The 18342-nt window shown below is 45.3% G+C and overlaps 1 protein-coding gene across 5 annotated transcripts in view; it reads right to left on the bottom strand.

The window, feature by feature from the left end:
• The window catches only part of LOC134018878 (IQ motif and SEC7 domain-containing protein 1-like), a 77577-nt gene that overhangs the window by 22791 nt on the left and 36444 nt on the right, over window positions 1-18342 (bottom strand). The window contains exon 1 of one of the 5 annotated variants that reach the window (XM_062459200.1): window positions 16787-17522. The exons of 3 other annotated variants lie outside the window; for them this stretch is intronic. In XM_062459200.1, the coding sequence (XP_062315184.1) occupies window positions 16787-16863 (77 nt within the window). In that variant the 5' untranslated portion in view covers window positions 16864-17522. Of the gene's footprint in view, window positions 1-13934; window positions 14386-16786; window positions 17523-18342 lie in introns of those variants that run through there. One more of the 5 variants, XM_062459199.1, reaches the window with a different exon arrangement.

Here is an 18342-nt window from a genome sequence, read left to right as displayed (position 1 = left end):
TTAGACACCTCAGGAACAGTGTTTACATCTTGGCTCCTCAAATCGACAAAGTATGAACCAAGAGAGAGTAGAATACAGCACAGGAATGCAAGTGTTTTTTCCATTGAAACTGTTGTTTCCTAGAGACTGGGTTGCTGATTCTCGTGTTGCATATAACCAAGCTGTATGTGCTCTCTACATGATGTCATACACCATTTCTCATATTTGCTTGTGCTGGAAGCTGAGACACAGAGAGCTGCTCTAGCACTGGAAATAAGAACTCTGGCCCAGTCTGGAAGCAATTCAATCTGTGATGTCATCGTTTGATACGGAACAATCCTAAAAGAAATGTAGGGAGGCCCCAAATATTTTGTTGAATTCGAGGGGACTAGTAAAAAAAGAAATGCATACACATTTTTCCTGTTAGCTTTTAGGACAGAGTGCAGAACTGTACCAAGTTAAAACCTGGCAGCAGATGTATGAACAGGGCTGGTATGACAGCAATTAAAGGATATGCAGCGTTTGCTCATCAGGTCCTGGCAGAGAAGTTGGAACAGATGTTCTGCCTCTGGGATCGTCAGGGAACCATCAAATATCATCAGCGCCTAGTGATGTCTGAGAGGCTTGTCTGAAACGTGTCTCTACATCAGTTAAAGATGCCTAAGTCTTCCCACTTAAAAACAGGCACAATGTGCTTGGAATATCAAACGCACACAGGCAAGGATAGATGTGACAAGATTGAGGGACTGTAAGAAAACTGGTTCCATATTACATCTGTCATAATCTTTTGCATTATTTACAATGGAATTTAATGCTCTAATTGCTTGCAGGCAGCACTATGATTTTCTTTGTTCTACACACAGCCATAATTATTCGTAATTATGAATGTGGCGCCTTAATACAAGTCTCCCAACCTTGACTGTTGCCCACAGCAGTGAAGCCTACACCCTCCTGATAACTCAGTTTACAGTGTGCACTGAGTAAAGGTACCAAATACATATTCTTCACTGATTTCATGAAGAATCCGCAGCATAGGAGATGAGTGTGCAAATCCTGTCACATACCGTTTCTATTTACACAGTAAAGACTGAGCCCTTTTACATGGTTTCCTTTGTGACGTTGTGATGTTTGTCCTCAGTTACAGTAAAGTCACCACTGCTCATGTTTCACTGTTACCCATACAGGCCCTGCGCCAGTGCAGAACCCCACTACAGTCCAGATCAGGGCAGCTATAAATAGACCCATGTGAGATGGGAGACGACACCCCCTGGTAAACACACACCACCAGGAGGAAAGCAGTCTGAAGTAAACCAGCAGTAAAACATTTCACACTCAGCAGTGGTTCTGTCTACAGTGGAGGGTCTACAGTAGGTTACTGATTTGACATGGTCAAGTATGACACTGAGGTGATAGAGGGCAGAACAGGAAATGCCTAATGTAGACCTGTAGTGATGTCTGACTCATGGCAGGCAATGCGATACCCCTTATGGTTGTTGCAGAGAATAGCCCGGCCCAGTATGAGTGACCATAGTGGGTATAGACACACCCAGGATGGCTGCAGGAGCATGTGACACAGCTGTCCAACACACCATCCCAGGTTAGATTCAACATGAGAGTGCCGCCTGCTGGCCAGAGTAGACACTGCAGTGTGACAACACCACAACGACAGCAAGCTTTTCTGAGATAGGGTGTGAAGTCATGTCAAATGAGGAGGCCTGAACTTGAAGTGTGTCTTTGTATATGTGTGTGTTTGTGTGTATGTGTGTGTGAGTGTGTGGAATTGGGGTGTTGAATTATCAATGGCCTATGGATGAAAAAAGACCCTGACCTGTTTTCCCTGTTGAGCAGAAGGTCTATTTGAGTGACTAGTTCAGGGTCACACCTGTTCCAAAGGCCTGTGGTGTCAGTGAATGTGTCTGTATATGGCAGAGGCATATGGGGGCACACTTCATATCATATAGTACAGCTGTTCAGCAGTGTTTTTTCACAAAGAGTGTTACTTGCATACTAACGAGTCTGTCTACATACAGATCCATTCAGAATGCATTTCCTTAGGAGACAATACAGCACTGCTCTTCAAACAGTCAAGACTCCCAGAAAGTTAAAAAAAAGCATGTGCTTCCTGGTCTAACAGCACCGTGATGACCCATCCATCAAAAGACAGACACAGTCACAGACGCCAAACACTCTGAAAACAACTCCCTCTGCTCTTCTTCCTTGGTCTGGTGCACAAATTGATTTTCAAAGGCCTCTACCCATCTGAGAGAGAAACTGTCTCAGAAAACCATGAAAATAGACAGAAGCCTGATACCTGTTCTCCTTCAGAAAATAAAATCCCTAGCCTGTTTATGGATGATTGATTCACACTGCAATCTGATTGAAGACATGAATGAACAATAAAATCTAATAATGCTGCTGTTTTGAGCAAACTGACTGGCGGGGGGGTTCTCAATAGAGGCAGCCGTTGTTTTGATGAAGCTGCATTACTAGTCCTTCACACCACGGATCACAAATGAGGTGATTATATCGACTTTGATACTAACCATTGTTCCAATGTCATCATTGCCTCGTGTAGTACTTCATGTGTCAATAACAAGACTGTATATATATATAACAAGACTGAATGTAATATTTGCCAAAAATAAGAAAACATAAAATGTAACACAAATACACAGACACAAACACACCCAAAAGCTGTTTCTCCAGGAACATAGCTTCCACTCTCACTCACCTCCCTAAACACAACTGTCCAACCACTCCAGCACAGTTTATTTTGCTGTGTGCCCCCTCAGCCTTGGAGTTCCATCACTGATGTCCGACGCCCTGCCCAGGCCCTGAGGCTGGCCGCTGTGCCTCAGTGGCATCCCAAGTCATGGGCACACACACTGGAGCTATTGAGCCTGGAGGAGCGCCTCCCAGCTCTGCCTTCTGCTCTAGGACATTGTTTGTGTTGGCCCAGGGCATAAAGGCTGCCTTTCTAAAGCCTGCTGTATGGCACATTCTATATCTTTGATGAGGGACAATACAGAGTGGAGAAACATGACTTTCCCTGCAAGACAGCGAGGTGTCAGAGTGTCCAGACGGGCCTGTCATATATGTGTATTATCCTCCAATAAACCTATAACATAAAAGAGAGACTTGCTAAGGTTGGGAACTAGGGACAGTGAGAGATATGCTTTAATGACTTTCATAATTTCTGTCATACTTAAAGCTCCTTCTTAAACTGTGAGAACAGACAGAATTGAATTTTAATGGGCTATTCATTTCGGACCAGACAGGGGTATAATAATTCATGAGACATAATATTATTTTAGAAGTGGACTGAATGATTAAATACACATTCAGAGAAGCATTGTGAGTGTGCAGTTCAGTCATTCTCTATGACAATGACCTGAGGTGTAATTAGGCCTGAGTGACACCATTAGCTAAGTAGATCTACACCAAATGGACGAAACTATGTTTAACAGAGGAAACACAAGGCCTGCACAGTAAGAGATGTCCTGTAATCCGGTAAATCATACCCTGTGGACAGGATTTAGTGGGATCTAAAGTTGGGATATTTGACCCCTAAAACCAGTCTAATATAGGGAACTGCAGAATCAGGGCATTAGAAAAGTGTTAAAGGAAATCCTGCCATCTCTGGGCTGCTCTTTTTCCAAAACTCTGCAAATCTGACAGGAAAACAACAACCAGATCCAAACCCTCTTATTTAAAAAGCACCACAGAGAACTGAGAGGATCACTTTACTGGTAATAGGAACCGAGGACATTTGTGTTTTTTTCCAACTGCAATGGGACCTTGATCATTAGTAATTAAATATTAATTGAAAGCTTTGCCTGAAAGCATCTCAACAATGACATGGGAAATTAGACAAGCAATTATTCATGACTTGTCCATCTTCTGTGCCCTTTATAATACTTGGATGCAAATGCTGGGGTTGGTTCTGTTATCGGGACACACTAAGTCCTTCACTACCACTATTGTAGCTTTATCCACATTGTCGCCTTAAAAACAAGAAGGCAGCATATAAAGGCCAAACATTTTCATTAAGATCTCAAAGGTTTGGCCCACCACAAACCATAACTTCATTCGAAAAATGTACAGCTAAGTCAACTTCCCTGCAAGTCACGAGAATGCTGAGAAATGTATTCATGTCGACACATTCCAGTGGAATAAGATATCCTGACTGAGCGAATTCCATTCATACTTTACTTCCAGCAAGATGAGAAAGAGCACATGTCAGCAAATCATATGTACTGAACAAAAACCCCATCCAAGCAGGCAAGCAGGGACATGAAGTCCTGGGATTTGTCATAAAAACAAGTCGATAAGCGAGTCAGAGTGTTCTGTACAATAAATTGAGTTCCCAGTTCCAGGTTTAGTTAATAGATTTGATAAACTCCATCTGAAATAGTGCCAAGACATTTCCAAGAAAGATGGCTCCATATGGGAGCACGGATTACAGTGCTATTTCCATGACAAACGACCTGACACTGGCTAACTTTGTTTTCTGCCCATTTAATTCATTAAAGAGCCACAGCCTATTGGATCTCATCCAACAAGTATTGGAACTCAATAGGCAAGGGATCTGAATCCCATCCTTTCAGAGACGCGGCCAGAGAAGCCTCATGCAGTGGTTATGAAACATCAGCATCAACACAAAGCTCACAACTACCCCTTCTCCAATTAGGCTCACAGGAGGAAAAACAAGAGTAATGGTCATCAGGGAGAAATGGAATCCAGATCGGGTGTAAATCTGTCTGCTACCCTGGCCTGCGAGGTGTGATCTACGCTCCAGGGGGCTTCTGGTTTTATTGACGTGAAGCACATCCCTAGTCTCAGTGGGCTGCAGTGTGCATTGATCCAAACACCCTGAGTAACTCATTAAACCCCCCCGACCCATCTCTCCCACTCTGAGGATAACAGGGGGAGCTGGACAGACTGCAGTCTGGATGACCCTGGAGTGACCGCTCCTACACCTGTCAATCATCTGAGAAGCTCGGATTAAAGGGGAGACATGAGTAGGAGGAATGGGATTTCTGAGTGTGCCAGCTCCAATGAAGGACACGGGATGTTTGGAAATGTTGAGTTCATGGAGAGAAGATGACAGCAAATAGCCCTAAAGAAGAACAAACTGAATTTAGGAATGAAGATTAACTGTCTACGTTATCCAGTGAACTTCCTTCTCCTAGAGGTTGGTTAAAGGCAGGATCTGTGTGAGCAATTCTCACCATACAAAAAAGTACAGACGCACCCAAAATGTAATCTGAGAGTGACATAGATCAACATGGACTGTTTCACAGTGTTTTCTCTACTGGTGGAGTCTGTTTTCATAGACCATATCTACATACTGAGATGATTTAGCTCAATCTGATAGTCCAAGACCGCCTTAGATTTCTACTCAGTGTGGATAAAGGTATCTCTAAGCTGGGTGGAGTCAAATAAACCTGGAAGGGTCCCATTTTGCGCCAGAGTGACACCTTCTATCTGGTAAAGGGAAACTTCTTTCGCTAATCAGAAAGGTTGGTCTGTGAATGGTGGAAGTAGTCCTTTCCCAGTGCACCACTATGTCCCCAATCCTCTTGTTGTAGGGGACTATCTCGTATCAGAGATAGAGAGCTGCAGGGCCAGTGTGGGCCCCAACCGTCCCCCAGGTGTGACTGAGTTCTTTCACACTAGCCCTGCTGACAGGACATGACCCCCTCCACACACATGTAGATGTGTTGCTGGGTCTGAGTGCTAGCAGCCTGCCCTTTCCTGCCAACAGCTTCACAGGAGGACCACTGTGGAGGCGACAAGCCCACTTTGTCTCACTCTCGACCTGGAGGTTGAGTGCATAAACATTGATTTGTAAATCACAAGGTGAAACGGTTTTCAGGAAAGGAGGAAAATATAGTGGCAGTAGGGAAGCCCGTCTGCACTAACGTTCCCTCTCACCGTGTTTTTCTGATGAGTAGCAGTAAAATTCTGTCAAGTATGTTACTTCATTATTTTCTGTTGACATCCCTTCTATTGAAAAACACATACAAATGCAATCTTTAACAAATCACCGGGTATTCATAGTACTGTATTCTGTAATGTTTTCCCCAAGGGGAAATCCTGTGTTTCATTATTTTGACCAAAAGAACACTTGAGATGGAGAAAGAGAGAGAGAGAGAGAAATAAAAGAGAAAGAAAAAGAGAGAAGACAAAATGGGAAATATAGAAAAACACGGGTTAGTGGAGAAGAAAGCCCTGGCTCCAGTCCACACAAAGCGGCATGTCTGCATACAGTAGAGCTCTGTAGCTTCCCATATGACTGATGACAGAAGCCCTCCTCACGCTCTATGCATCTAATGTCCTCTAACGATCCTCCTGGTCGGCCATCCATTCTGTAAACAGCTCTAATGAGTACAGGACAGGTCAGCAGTTCTGAGAGGAGAAGAAGCGAGGGGTAAACAGGCAAAGGTCTGTTAGATAGCCGTGCCGCCTGCATCTCACTAACTACTAACTACGGTGAGAGAACTGATGCAGCGGTCACCATCAGAGGCCCGGCGACAGGGTGAAGAGCGGAGAGGAGATGCTGACACGAGAGGCTGATTCCACGGGGCTCTGCAGTGACTCACCCAGGACATGGGCTGGGAGGAAGGGGCTGCCCTCAACCAGCCACACACTGACACTCACAGGATAGGGAGGAATCACTACTCAAGACACAGAGGACCTACAGATCCAGAGGACCATGCACGTCTTCCGTGTTTAGGCGGGTGAACTCACACACATGTCTAAACAGTCTATCGTTTCATGTTATTGAGACACATGTAATATATTTAAGAAAAATGTCATTATACACAAACACACACACACACACACACACACAGACACACACAGACACACACACCCCCCCCTCCCCCTCCTCGAGGCACTGGGCTTCAGCGTGAGTATGACATCAGACTGGAGAACAGCGGAGCCGGCACTCCAACGTACCGCACCAGTCAGCCCTGCTCGGCAGCAGACCTCTACTGAATATCTTCACTGACACACACACTCTCTCTCTCTCTCTCTCTCTCTCTCTCTCACACACACACACACACACACACACACACACACACACACACACACACACACACACACACACACACACACACGCTGTGCCTGCCCCTGAAAACACCTGCCCCTCCATCACAGCAGCACAGCATCAACCTCTGCAGCAACACACAGTCCTCACAAGCCCACCTACCTGTGCCTCCATCTTGTACATCAGGTCACACGCAGCTGGGTCCAGGTGTATCCAACAGCCCAGGCACGCGGGTATGCTACTGTATGCTGCTCAGAGACAGCTGAGCGGGCTGCTAGCAAGCAGACAGAAGTAGAGACAGAGAGAGCTGGGATGGAGTAGGAGTCTAGGGTTGTCACACACACACACACACAGCACCAGGAACCTCCATCTGACAGATATACTCTCTAGTCATCAGCATGTTACCCAAACGTCAATGGAAAGGGGAGGCTCTATCTTTCTCTCGCACACCTCCCTCTATAGAGTAGGGCCCTCCCCCGGTCTCTCTATCTCTCTCACTCACTCCCGTTACTGCTCCTGTTTTTCTCTTTCGTCCCTTCGCCTCTCATTCTCTGTTTCTTTCGTTTTTTTTCACCTCTCTGGCCCCCTTTCTTTAAAATATGTATATGCTGTACTCCTTGTCTATCCTCCTCTACCTTGGACCCTCATTGGACTGCCTTCTCTCTCTGTCCCTCTCTCCCTCAGCTGTCTTTCTCCCACTCTCTCTCTCCCTCTCTCTCTCCCTCTCTCTCCCTCTCTCTTGCAGGTCATTTATTCAGCTGTTGTGTTGATCCTCTGGCTTTGGCCAAGCTGTGCCCTAACTGTGTTGTGTCCAGACCGTGCGTAATTGCGTGTGTGTGCATGGTTGTGTGTGTTGCAACTCTGCAAGGTCACCACTTGTTTTTCTGCCTTCCCACCAGGACACATGACGGCACTGGAGGGGAAATCTGAGCACCACACATTCCCTTGACTGCCACACATTCTACACAGTCTAATAGGAGATGCAGTACCACACAGAACAGTGTTGTTCAAAGGTCATTTAAATCACTTGTGCCTCATAAGATATTGGAGTATTTGAAGTATTGGAGTTCCATCAGGGTTCAGTAAAACTACTGCACCAATGAGAAAAACAAAACCCGCTCTCACCACCATTTTAGAACAGTGAACTCATCAGTGTGAGTGTCAAGCATGTGATTGCACCATCTCCAACAGAAGGTGTTGTCAGTAAGACGGTATCAGAGAAGCTTACGGGAAACCTTCTCATCCATCTTTTTCCTTCGACCCCCACGTCCTCCTCTCCCCTGCTCTGCCCTGCTCTCCCCTGCTCTCCCCTGCCCTGCTCTATCCTGTCCTGTTTAGTGCTACTATATTCTGGGCCATTGCTGAAAGGTTCCAGAACCTTCAGTAACAGACTAGGACATATCCTGGAAAGACATAATTCCTTTCCCGAAGAAAATTGAGGCTCGGCTACAGTACAGCAGTTCCATCTGTGCAGTGCCAGATTCATGTACCATGCATGCGTCTTCAGGAAATCTGTTTTTCTAGACTGTTTTTATATTGCAGGTAGGTACCAGAGTGAACAAATCGTATGCCAGTCTTTTTTGCTTTTGTTTCTCTCTGCACTCCCATATGCCAGCCATTACCTCAGAACAATAGGTAAGTAAATACTGGCAATAAATCTCTCTAGTGTAGCTGTAATCTGATGGGGCTGCAGCTGGAAAGAAGCCTGGAGAGACAGGAGAGAGAGGTACCGGTGGAAGAAAAAAAACACTGCAAGGCTGAACAGCCTATCACACAAGGACAGCCCAAGCTCCCATTTTCTTTCATTTGTAATTTCTCTACCCTTTTATGGCTCATAGTGGAATATGTGTCCATCATTAAGTATAAAGATATCCCACAATGTTCCACGGTGAACATATATCCTTGACTGGTTCACAGAATATGGAATATTCAGATGAATTCCACAACATTTATCAGTGTGGGCGTTAATATACAACCAGCGAGCCAGTCCAATTTTGTGAGCATAAGTCCCTGAACGAGAGAGCTTTGAGCGTGAACAATAATGACGCTGATATAATTTCAGATTCATTTTCTGTCCCCTGTTGAGGTTTGTTCCCACCAACAGAGGGAGCCAGAGCGCTGTACAGTCAGAAGCCTACTGAGGCTGAGGCTCCCTGACGCAGCTAGGACCTCGGGCTCACGAGGTATCCCTCAGATTCCATACACAGACATTCCACAAACGTCACCCACACACATGAAGGAGGGATTAACATGAGTGACAGATTGTGGAAAAGGAGAGGATGATCAGCATAACTATTAGAACAAATGGAAATTGGGGGGGGGGGATGTGAGAACTGAAAGAGGGAAACTAACTTCATCCTCTCTTCCTCAGGGGAGCTCATTTGGGCTGCCGTGAAGAGGAGATGTAGATTCTTCTATGGAGAGACATGGTTTGATCTCTCAGTCTAATGTGTGCAAGGCTTTTCTGCTGTCAGTGGGAGGCTTGATTGCCCCAGTAATAAAGGAGAAGTCTCCCATCTACATCACTGTCTGGACAGAAGGCTGCACACTTTCTCTATCAGCCTGTGCAATAGAACAGCCATCCAAACCGCTCTCTGAAACGCAGCCAAATAATAACTAACAACTGCATCAGTATTGAGCGAGGGTGGCTTGTCAAAATGTTGAATGATGTCATTGAGAAAAGCCATTCTACAGATATGTTACTGGAGGCGGTCAGTACCCCCATTAAAGGCTAAATGCACATGGTTGTCAAGACAACAGAAAGGGTTGACAGGGAAGATTGTTGTAGAGAGAGATGGTGAAAATGTTCGGCATACAAACACACACAAAAAAACACACACATACATGAGCAAACACACAAAGACTATTACATGCAGCCTAACCTGCCCAAATTCAACAACAACTACAATTTCACTGTAATAACTATTTACAAGCGACAATTAAAACACTGGTGACAACTCTGCAATTTCTCTCACAGTGGCAGGTAGCAATTTAAGATGCAGGGGTCCTAATGCATCAGACGTGTGGGTGTGGGTGAACCATTGCTATTCATGAGAAACATTTTGAATGCAAATGGGCCTGAGAACATTAGCTCGGGATTCATTTCATTCATGTTTCAAGGTGTATTCTAGCCATTACTGGAACATGGCAGGGCTGGAAAGAGTGAGTAGTCAAGTGATATGTTTCAGATTCAGATATTACCGTGTAATATTGAACCCTCTGTGATGGCTGTGCTGAATATAATCTAATGATAGATCTAATCTAATGACATTTATGAAAGGACCACTGGTGATGAGGGAGTCAGATTAGGGAGTCAGATGGCTGAGTGGTGAGGGAGTCGGGCTAGTAATCTGAAGGTTGCCAGTTCGATTCCCGGCCGTTCCAAATGACGTTGTGTCCTTGGGCAAGGCACTTCACCCTACTTGCTTCGGGGGGAATGTCCCTGTACTTACTGTAAGTCGCTCTGGATAAGAGCGTCTGCTAAATGACTAAATGTAATGTAAAAATGATGAGGAGCATACATATATCAGCATGATTCTACAATCCAGGCTGAAGGTCTAATGTTTGGTTATTTCCCCAAGGCAGTCAGTCCACTTATATACTGAAGCACTACACACTTTCTCACTGGGAGACACAGACCTGAAATGCATTTAATAGATCAGGTTATTTAACATCCTAAATGCATGGTCATTGTCTCCTTGTCTCACGCTCTGCCTGTGTACCCATTTTCTCTCTTGCTCTCTCTCAGTCTCTCCATCTGCCCCCCACCACCCCCAAACTCTTCTCCTCACATCAGTAGAAATGGAGTGTCCGTAGGTGTCACAAGACTGCCAGTTTTACAGTGTGAGTCAGAGGCCAGCATGACATCTCTTCTCAGGCACAAACAACCGCACGTTGCATAGGCACACAGGCTCACGCACCTCAATTTAAGCCCACTGCAAAAGTAGACAGAGATTTTGACCTGAAGCTGCTGAAAGCCTTGTAATGTTGCAGCAGAGGACTCAATTGGAAGCTAATTTTTTGCACTGAGGCATCTAGCTGCGGGCATGCGCGTGGACGTGTGCATAGACACGTGTGTGTGTGCACGCGCCTGTGTGAGCGTGTGGAAATAAACCACAAGGAGCAGAGTGTGTGTATCCGAGCTGCAGTGCAGCAACATGAGCTCATCACTCTTCTCCTATCCTCTTCCCCCTCCACCCCTCCCTCCATTCACTCTACCCCTCCTCTCTCTTACCATTACATAAGTTAATGCAGCACACTCTCTCATTATTCGCCTGCCACTGTGAAGAGATGCAAAGGAATATGTCATGAAATGGGAAACAACACAAGGGGCGCTAAAGCAGATGCACAAGACAGGTTGGCAGCGTTCCCCTCCGAGCACTCACAGACACACAGAAGAGCCCAAGTGCTGTAGCAGGCGTAGAGGCTTTTTCGACCCTATATCCAAGACAAGCAGACAAGAATATAATGCAACAGGATTATCCTGAAAGAGACTGGGGCTGTTAGCATATCTGGTGTACACTATATTTCATCATCGGATAAAGCATACATGTAGGAAAAACATCCTCCTTTCCAAGCCCTGCGTTCATATCAGGTAAACAAGCCTACGAGCTATGAGAGGCATTAGCACTTCAAAGCTCAAAATAATGAGTCACAAGCTTCTGCGATAAATCTATGACAGTTTTATCTACCATCATCGACGTCTACTCTGAAATTACAAACACACAAGACAAGAGGATGCAAAAACGGCTGTTGCTCTAGCTGTTAAATGTGTTCATTTTGCATGCGCACGATGTGTTGTAGCACTAGGGTAAAGGATATGCGAAGCACTTTACAGCTTGAGGTCGGGATTTGGTTCCTTGTCTGAATGAATCACAAAGCAGGAGTTCAGTATTTTACACACACACAACATGTGTGTTCGGTGCATATCATGCATATGGCCCTCTAGCAGCAATTTTTTTAATTATTCAGAGGTGTGGACACTGACAAGCAGACCCAGATGTTTGAAGGAATCTCGTATTCACAGACAGCTTAAGCTTGGGTCACATTCACTGTTGTCAAGTATTGAGTCTTCACTGTGGCTATAGACCTGGTTAAAAACCATAGTGCTGTACAACATGACACAAGGCAGCTGGAGCCAGGCTGGCAACAGCCAGAGGATGCAGATTAATACAGCAGAAACACATTTTCCACCTGGTAAGCATGGGTGCAAATCAATCCCAAACACAGCTGTGGGGAAAGATGCTGATTCAACTGCAACCTCTAACAGTTGGGCCTGCAACCCCTTTGTGACCATACTGTACTTAGCAGTATACATATGTCTTGAAAGGACCCAGTTAATGGCAAAACAATTACAAAGTGAACAGCACTGTCTAGGCAGGTCCTCCTTATAACCAAAGTATCAAAATAACTCAGCTAACTGGCCCTGCTGACGTATGCAAGCCAATTCTATTTCTTTCTCTCTCTTTCACTCACCACAGAAGAAGAACCACACGTCCTTCTGGCAGGTTGTCGTTTTTCCAAAACAGACTGCTCCTCTTGGCTGAGAAAAGCTCTCACTTGTCATAAACCAGGACAGGAGACCATCAAAGGGCCAGTGAGTTGAATTTCCCAGCTCCAGATAGTATCCAAGGTACAGAATCTTGTTAGTTCATCAAGTCAGCCGGTTATCAAGAGGCAGGCCAGTGTCACTTCACAACAGGACCACTGTCAGTATCCTCCACCTCAGCACTGACACACACGCCGTCATCACAAGTCTAGGACACTCCAGCAGAGTTCCCAAGCTGGTCCCTGGTTCTTCTATGTGTCAGAAATGAGGAGCAAGGGTGGGCAGACAGGCACCAGGGGCAAACTTCAGACACACACAGTAAATAAGTAATGTTCTCTGTCCTGTGTTTCACTCTGTTCCCTTCCCTGTCACAGAGCCAGGCTGCCTCAGATCAGATGTCCTGGCCTCTACAGTGTTGCTGCTGCTATCTGTCTTACAGTCACAGACCAACAGACAAAGCTCTCGACAGTAAGTACTTCAAAACCTTGTTTAGCTTTTGATGCCACGAATACAGAGTGTCTAGTCTCTCCAAAAAAACATACTTCCTTGAGACACCTGAAACAGCTTCCCTGTGTTGTATCTCCCCATCAGCACAGGAAGGTACATGTCGAGGAAACAGAGCCACCGCAGGCTGAGCCGTCTCAGCGGCACGCTGCCTTCTAACCAGCCAGGGACCTTCCTGTCTCAACTCTGGAGATCAGCTCGACTTACAGATAATAGCATGTCAAAATTACCTCCAGCCTCTGCTATGTATGTAAGGTTTAGAGAGGTATGATAAGAGGAAGAGTTATGTGGAAGAAGCAAACTGTACCATGTATCAACAATAGCACATACTTTAGAAGCACTGAACATACTACATTGACAAATAACTGTGTTACCATGTAACAACCCACATAGTGGTTATCTATAAGTTTACTAGTGTGGGCAGAATTGTATTCAGTTAGTGACAAACTTCAGAGCAAAAATGACAGATTGTCCCTTTCCATTTTACTTTCATTTATGCAGAGCGTGACTACTTGATAATAGACACAGTACGAGTGGAGAGAATCGTTTTTATTTTCCACTACCTTCAAACTTTTTCCCCCCAAATAAAAGATTCAAGGGTTCTGGTCACTGTTGACTCTGCCTACAAAACCATGAATCTGGATTGCTGAAGCTCGAACTGTAAGTTACATGCCAGTGATGATATATTTCCTGGGTTGTGGATAGGAAACCGGTTTAGAGACAAGAATGTTATTTGATCAGACTAGAGAAACATCCGGAGCAGACTGCAGAGCGGGCCCTGTGGTCAGGGGTAGCCGCCCTCCGTGGTCTGTCTCCATATAGACTGGTCATTAGGACCGACATACGTACCTTATAGTTCGGCTTGAAATGCAGTACTTCCACATCATATTTGGCACGGCAGTGACATCACCAGAGACTTGAGACATGCCCGAAATGTTTTTTGCATGGCACAGGGAGGACGTCTTAAAATGTCTCTAAACACCCTAAACTGTGGCAGCTGCCCCTATAGCTGGAACAGACTGTACCCACTCCCTTCTAAACCACAAATTACATCCCACATCCTTCACTTTCCAAAGAAAACCACAGAAAATAAAATTCTTCTGCAACTCCAGTAAAGTCCCTTCAGCTGTGCCTTTTAAAAGTTCCCTGTCCTACTTTCGACTCTCCACACATCAAGCTGCTAGACTAGGAAGCTCCCTGATGACCAAGTAAGGTAAAGTATACGTATGGCAGAACCAAATCATCTGGCCTCATAACAAAAGCTCTCCACCCTAACAGAGCCCAGCACCACTCCTCCCTTTCTTCTCTTCAGACACCCCTTCTTTCCTTCTTTCTTTCTTTCCTTTCCAATCCCCCTCACTCATCTGGCTGCAAGGCTTGTGCTCCCCATGGTGGTGGGCTAGGCCTGCCTGTGCTATGTGTGTGTGTGTGTGTGTTTGGGTGTGCTTAGGTGTGAGTGTTTGAGTGTGTGTGGTAATACCTGGGCCCATGTCCAAGAAATACACAGCTCTGGATGGGAAGGCCAGGCAGGGGAGGGTGAGCCCCAGTCCAGCAGCTGGGAGAGGCTGTTTTCAGTTACTTCACTTTAACAACATGGCCTAAGTCATGGAACACTACAGTACGAAGCCATGTTACCATAAAGGCCTTGGGCCTGGCTGGAGTAACGAGTTACACCCTATGACTGGAATATTCCTTCTCCTCTGAGGATTTTTGAGCATAATGCAGCCTTTTACCAGGAATACATAGCGTGGCTTTACACCATACTTCATCATGGAAGGACCCTGTGATGTTAAATCACACTAGAGGATCATCCGTTATCTGAGGAAAAGAAACTGAATGTACTGTACTTTATGACCTTTAAAAAGGCTCAAAACAAGAACTACTACTTCCCATGGATATCGAGACTGAAAAAGAAGAACTGGTAGAGGTTATTGTAGCCAACACCTAATTCGAAATATCATTTAAAGAACAGCCACTGTTTCATCCATATCTGGTCTCCTATGCCAGCTGTGCCTCCAGCTGAATGGAGTGCCCAGGGACATACACAGATAGGAAGCTTTATTCAGAGGGTATGGACACCAAGTCATGAATTATTAACACAACATTATGGTCAGGTTCTCACCTTCAGAATACTAATGACTATGGTGGATCATTGGGAGACTGAATTAGCATAGAGAGATGAGACGGGATGGCAGGTGCTTCTGGAAACTAGAACGCTCTTTCATGTATCCATCCTGTACCCCCCTCACTTCTGATTCACACATCAAACCCAGCCTGACAGCCAGATGGGTTAGGCATGGGAAAAACACCTTGTGTAGACCACGCCTTGGGTCTACCATTTGTGCATCTAGCCATCCGTGTTACACAATAATTTGTACATAAATGCCGAGTAGTAAGACTGAAAAAGAGTTTCAAACATGTTTGTGTTACATTTGATCAGAGTAAGGTATTCTGATGTAACTCAACGAAACATTTGCATATTCGATTGTCATGGTAGTGGTTAGTCCGTAATGGAATCTGGAGCGTCAGATACATGTGCTGTGACAGGCACTTAGTGACACGAGCCGGTCTTTATGGTCCCTGCACAGCTGCAGGGGGATGGGATTAGTGTGAATGAGATGAATCAGAATCAGAATCAGAATGGGATTTATTCGCCATGAAAGTTTGCACAGACAAGGAATTTGCTTTGGCAGGAAGGTGCATACAATAAACATATACCTAAAATTTAAATATGTGGACTATCTATACTAAGGGTACATAAACTAGCAGTACTAAGTGGGATTAGAATAGAATTAAATATACAATAAAATAAAATATAAGTTAAGGTGAAGTGATGGAGAGGAGGACTGTGTAGGGACACACCTTCACACCAAGCCTACACATCCATTAAACCACACAAGTCAAGGCTAGAGAGAGACCCTTCATCATTCACGGTCAACACTGCAGATTCGGAACAATGAACAGCACTGTGTTTGAGTCATAAAGGCACCTCCACAAACTCATGTCCACAATAAAACTGCTGATGATAAAAACGGACCTGCAGTTTAATTATCAAGCATTATATCTCATTTGACAACACTACAAGGGTGTGTGGTCAAAGCGGAGCATATCAGTGCCACGCAGCAGAGATTCACATCCTGACCCAGTGGGACACATAAAAGCAGGCTGAATAATCTAGTATAGATTATGCACTGGGTGAAAGGTGACACCAAAGAGTTCCCACGGGAGAAGAGAGAAGAATGAATTCAGCCATCTCCTGTCATTGTAAGCAAAAACCCATGTGCTAATGTGGGCAAGAGAACTCGATTAGAAATATGCTTAACAAGCCAGGCTGTTTAACTAAGTGTGTCTAGGAAGAAAGATACCTTGCTCTACTTAGGAATTGATCATCTTCCTCCCAGTTAACACCAAGCCTTCAGTAACATCTCCCACAATGACATTATGTCAACACTGTGCCTGAACAGAGCTCTGGGTATTCCGCTACTTTACATTTTTATGTAGACTTTCTGTCTACATAAACAGTCATTGTAAAATAATTAATTCCGGAGAGGTTGTTTTAATTCAAATGTATCCATGCTTGTTTACCAAGAGCCAGAGGCAAGTTTCAGTCATGACTTCAAATATTGAATTAAAACGAATTAAGTGAAACGCAAGCATTGCAAGTAAAATAGAAACCCCAAACCTTCATGTTTTCAACTTACCTTTTATAAAAGTTATTATGAGGCTGTAGACATAGCACATGCCAGTAATCCAAACAGAAGGCTTTGAACTTCCACATTTTCAGGTCCTGAGTTCTTAGGCAAAAGATCAACAAGGGCAGCAGCAACAAGACTCACGGCTGATCAGTCCATGATGCCTGGTGTATATTCATGTTACCATGTCAAGGGCTACCCTGCTCCAGTAGAAACCAAGACATGGATATCCTGTACTAGCCCTGAGTGGGTCAGCCTTCCTAGCAAGCCCAGATCCCTCCTGGATGGATGTCAACACACAGACACACCACTTCGAAGGGGAGCCAGGACTCTCTGGAACAATCCACCAGCTCTGCTTTAGTGGATGCAGACCCAGTGAGCTTCCTCCTTAAAATAGCCTTTCCACTGGGTTCGGTCGGTGCTGTGCTGTATCCAGGTCAGTCAGCCCGTCCTCTGCGCCCCTCAGTGTGTGTGCCAGCTTGGGATCCTGAGAGGCTCCATGGATCTAGCTCAACTCTGGAGCTACAGCAGGAGGAGGTCATCTGCTGTTTTGGAGCACAGGGGAGCTCTCCATGCACCACTCATCCCCCTTGGACAGACAGCGTCTCATCTGGGATCACCAGTGGCCCCCCTCTCCCTCCTCCTTCTTCTCCTCCCCCTCTTCAGCCACAGTGGCAAACTTTCCAGTGGATGAGAGATGGTGGTTCCCTCTTTCTCGCTATGCCTCCCTCTCTGTCACTCCCTCCCAATCCTTCTCCCTATCCCCCTCGTACTCCTGTGTGTCCCTCAGTTTCCACCCTTACATGCTCTCTTTTGGTCTCTCGCTGTCTCTTTTGGTCTCTGTCTCTTTCAGTCTCTCTCTGTCTCTTTCAGTCTCTCCCTATCTCCTCTGAAGTGAATTACAGCATCTGTCATCCACACAGGACCTTCCAGAAATGTGCCGATACTGGTTGCCGGGCAACACTGCCGTACTACTGAAACTGCAAATGGAACCTTGCTGCAAAACCATCTGATTGGTTAGAGAGGTTGATGGGAGGGACCACAATGTTGTACATGACTGCATGAGTTTACACCCCTGCTGTGTTCACAACAAACAGAAGAGCAAGAATGGTACATGTTTTGTTCGTGTTGAACACAATCTATTAAGGTGGCAGTTTAACTACAAAGTCTTAGATAGTCCAAGGTCAACCAGGTAAAGCAGTGAACACAATGGCTTGTGTATTATTATGAGGGGATTCATGTGGTTCATGGCCTATCCATGGGGTGATTCACAATAATTGGATATTTAAGGTGTATTGAAAGAGGTCTATAGAGAAGATCTGAAATATAATTTATATTCATGAGTGGGTGAAAGTGTAAATCTTGGATCAAACAGGTGCATTAGCATTACAAGCCTGCTCCAATGAGCTACGCATGTGGCTGTGCGCTGACAGAGATATCACATGAACTCTCCCCCCCTCCCTCCCTGACAGGGGTTTGGTGTGGAGGACAAGCACAGAGCTCTTCTCAGCAGCCCCAGCCTGCAGTACCACCCAGTGCTTCCCAGGGAACAGGGGTGTGGGTGG

Source organism: Osmerus eperlanus, chromosome 4 (genome assembly GCF_963692335.1).
Source record: "Osmerus eperlanus chromosome 4, fOsmEpe2.1, whole genome shotgun sequence".
NCBI lineage: Eukaryota > Metazoa > Chordata > Actinopteri > Osmeriformes > Osmeridae > Osmerus > Osmerus eperlanus.
Note: the sequence above shows the minus strand (reverse complement) of the source record. Positions and strands in the feature narration are given on the sequence as shown.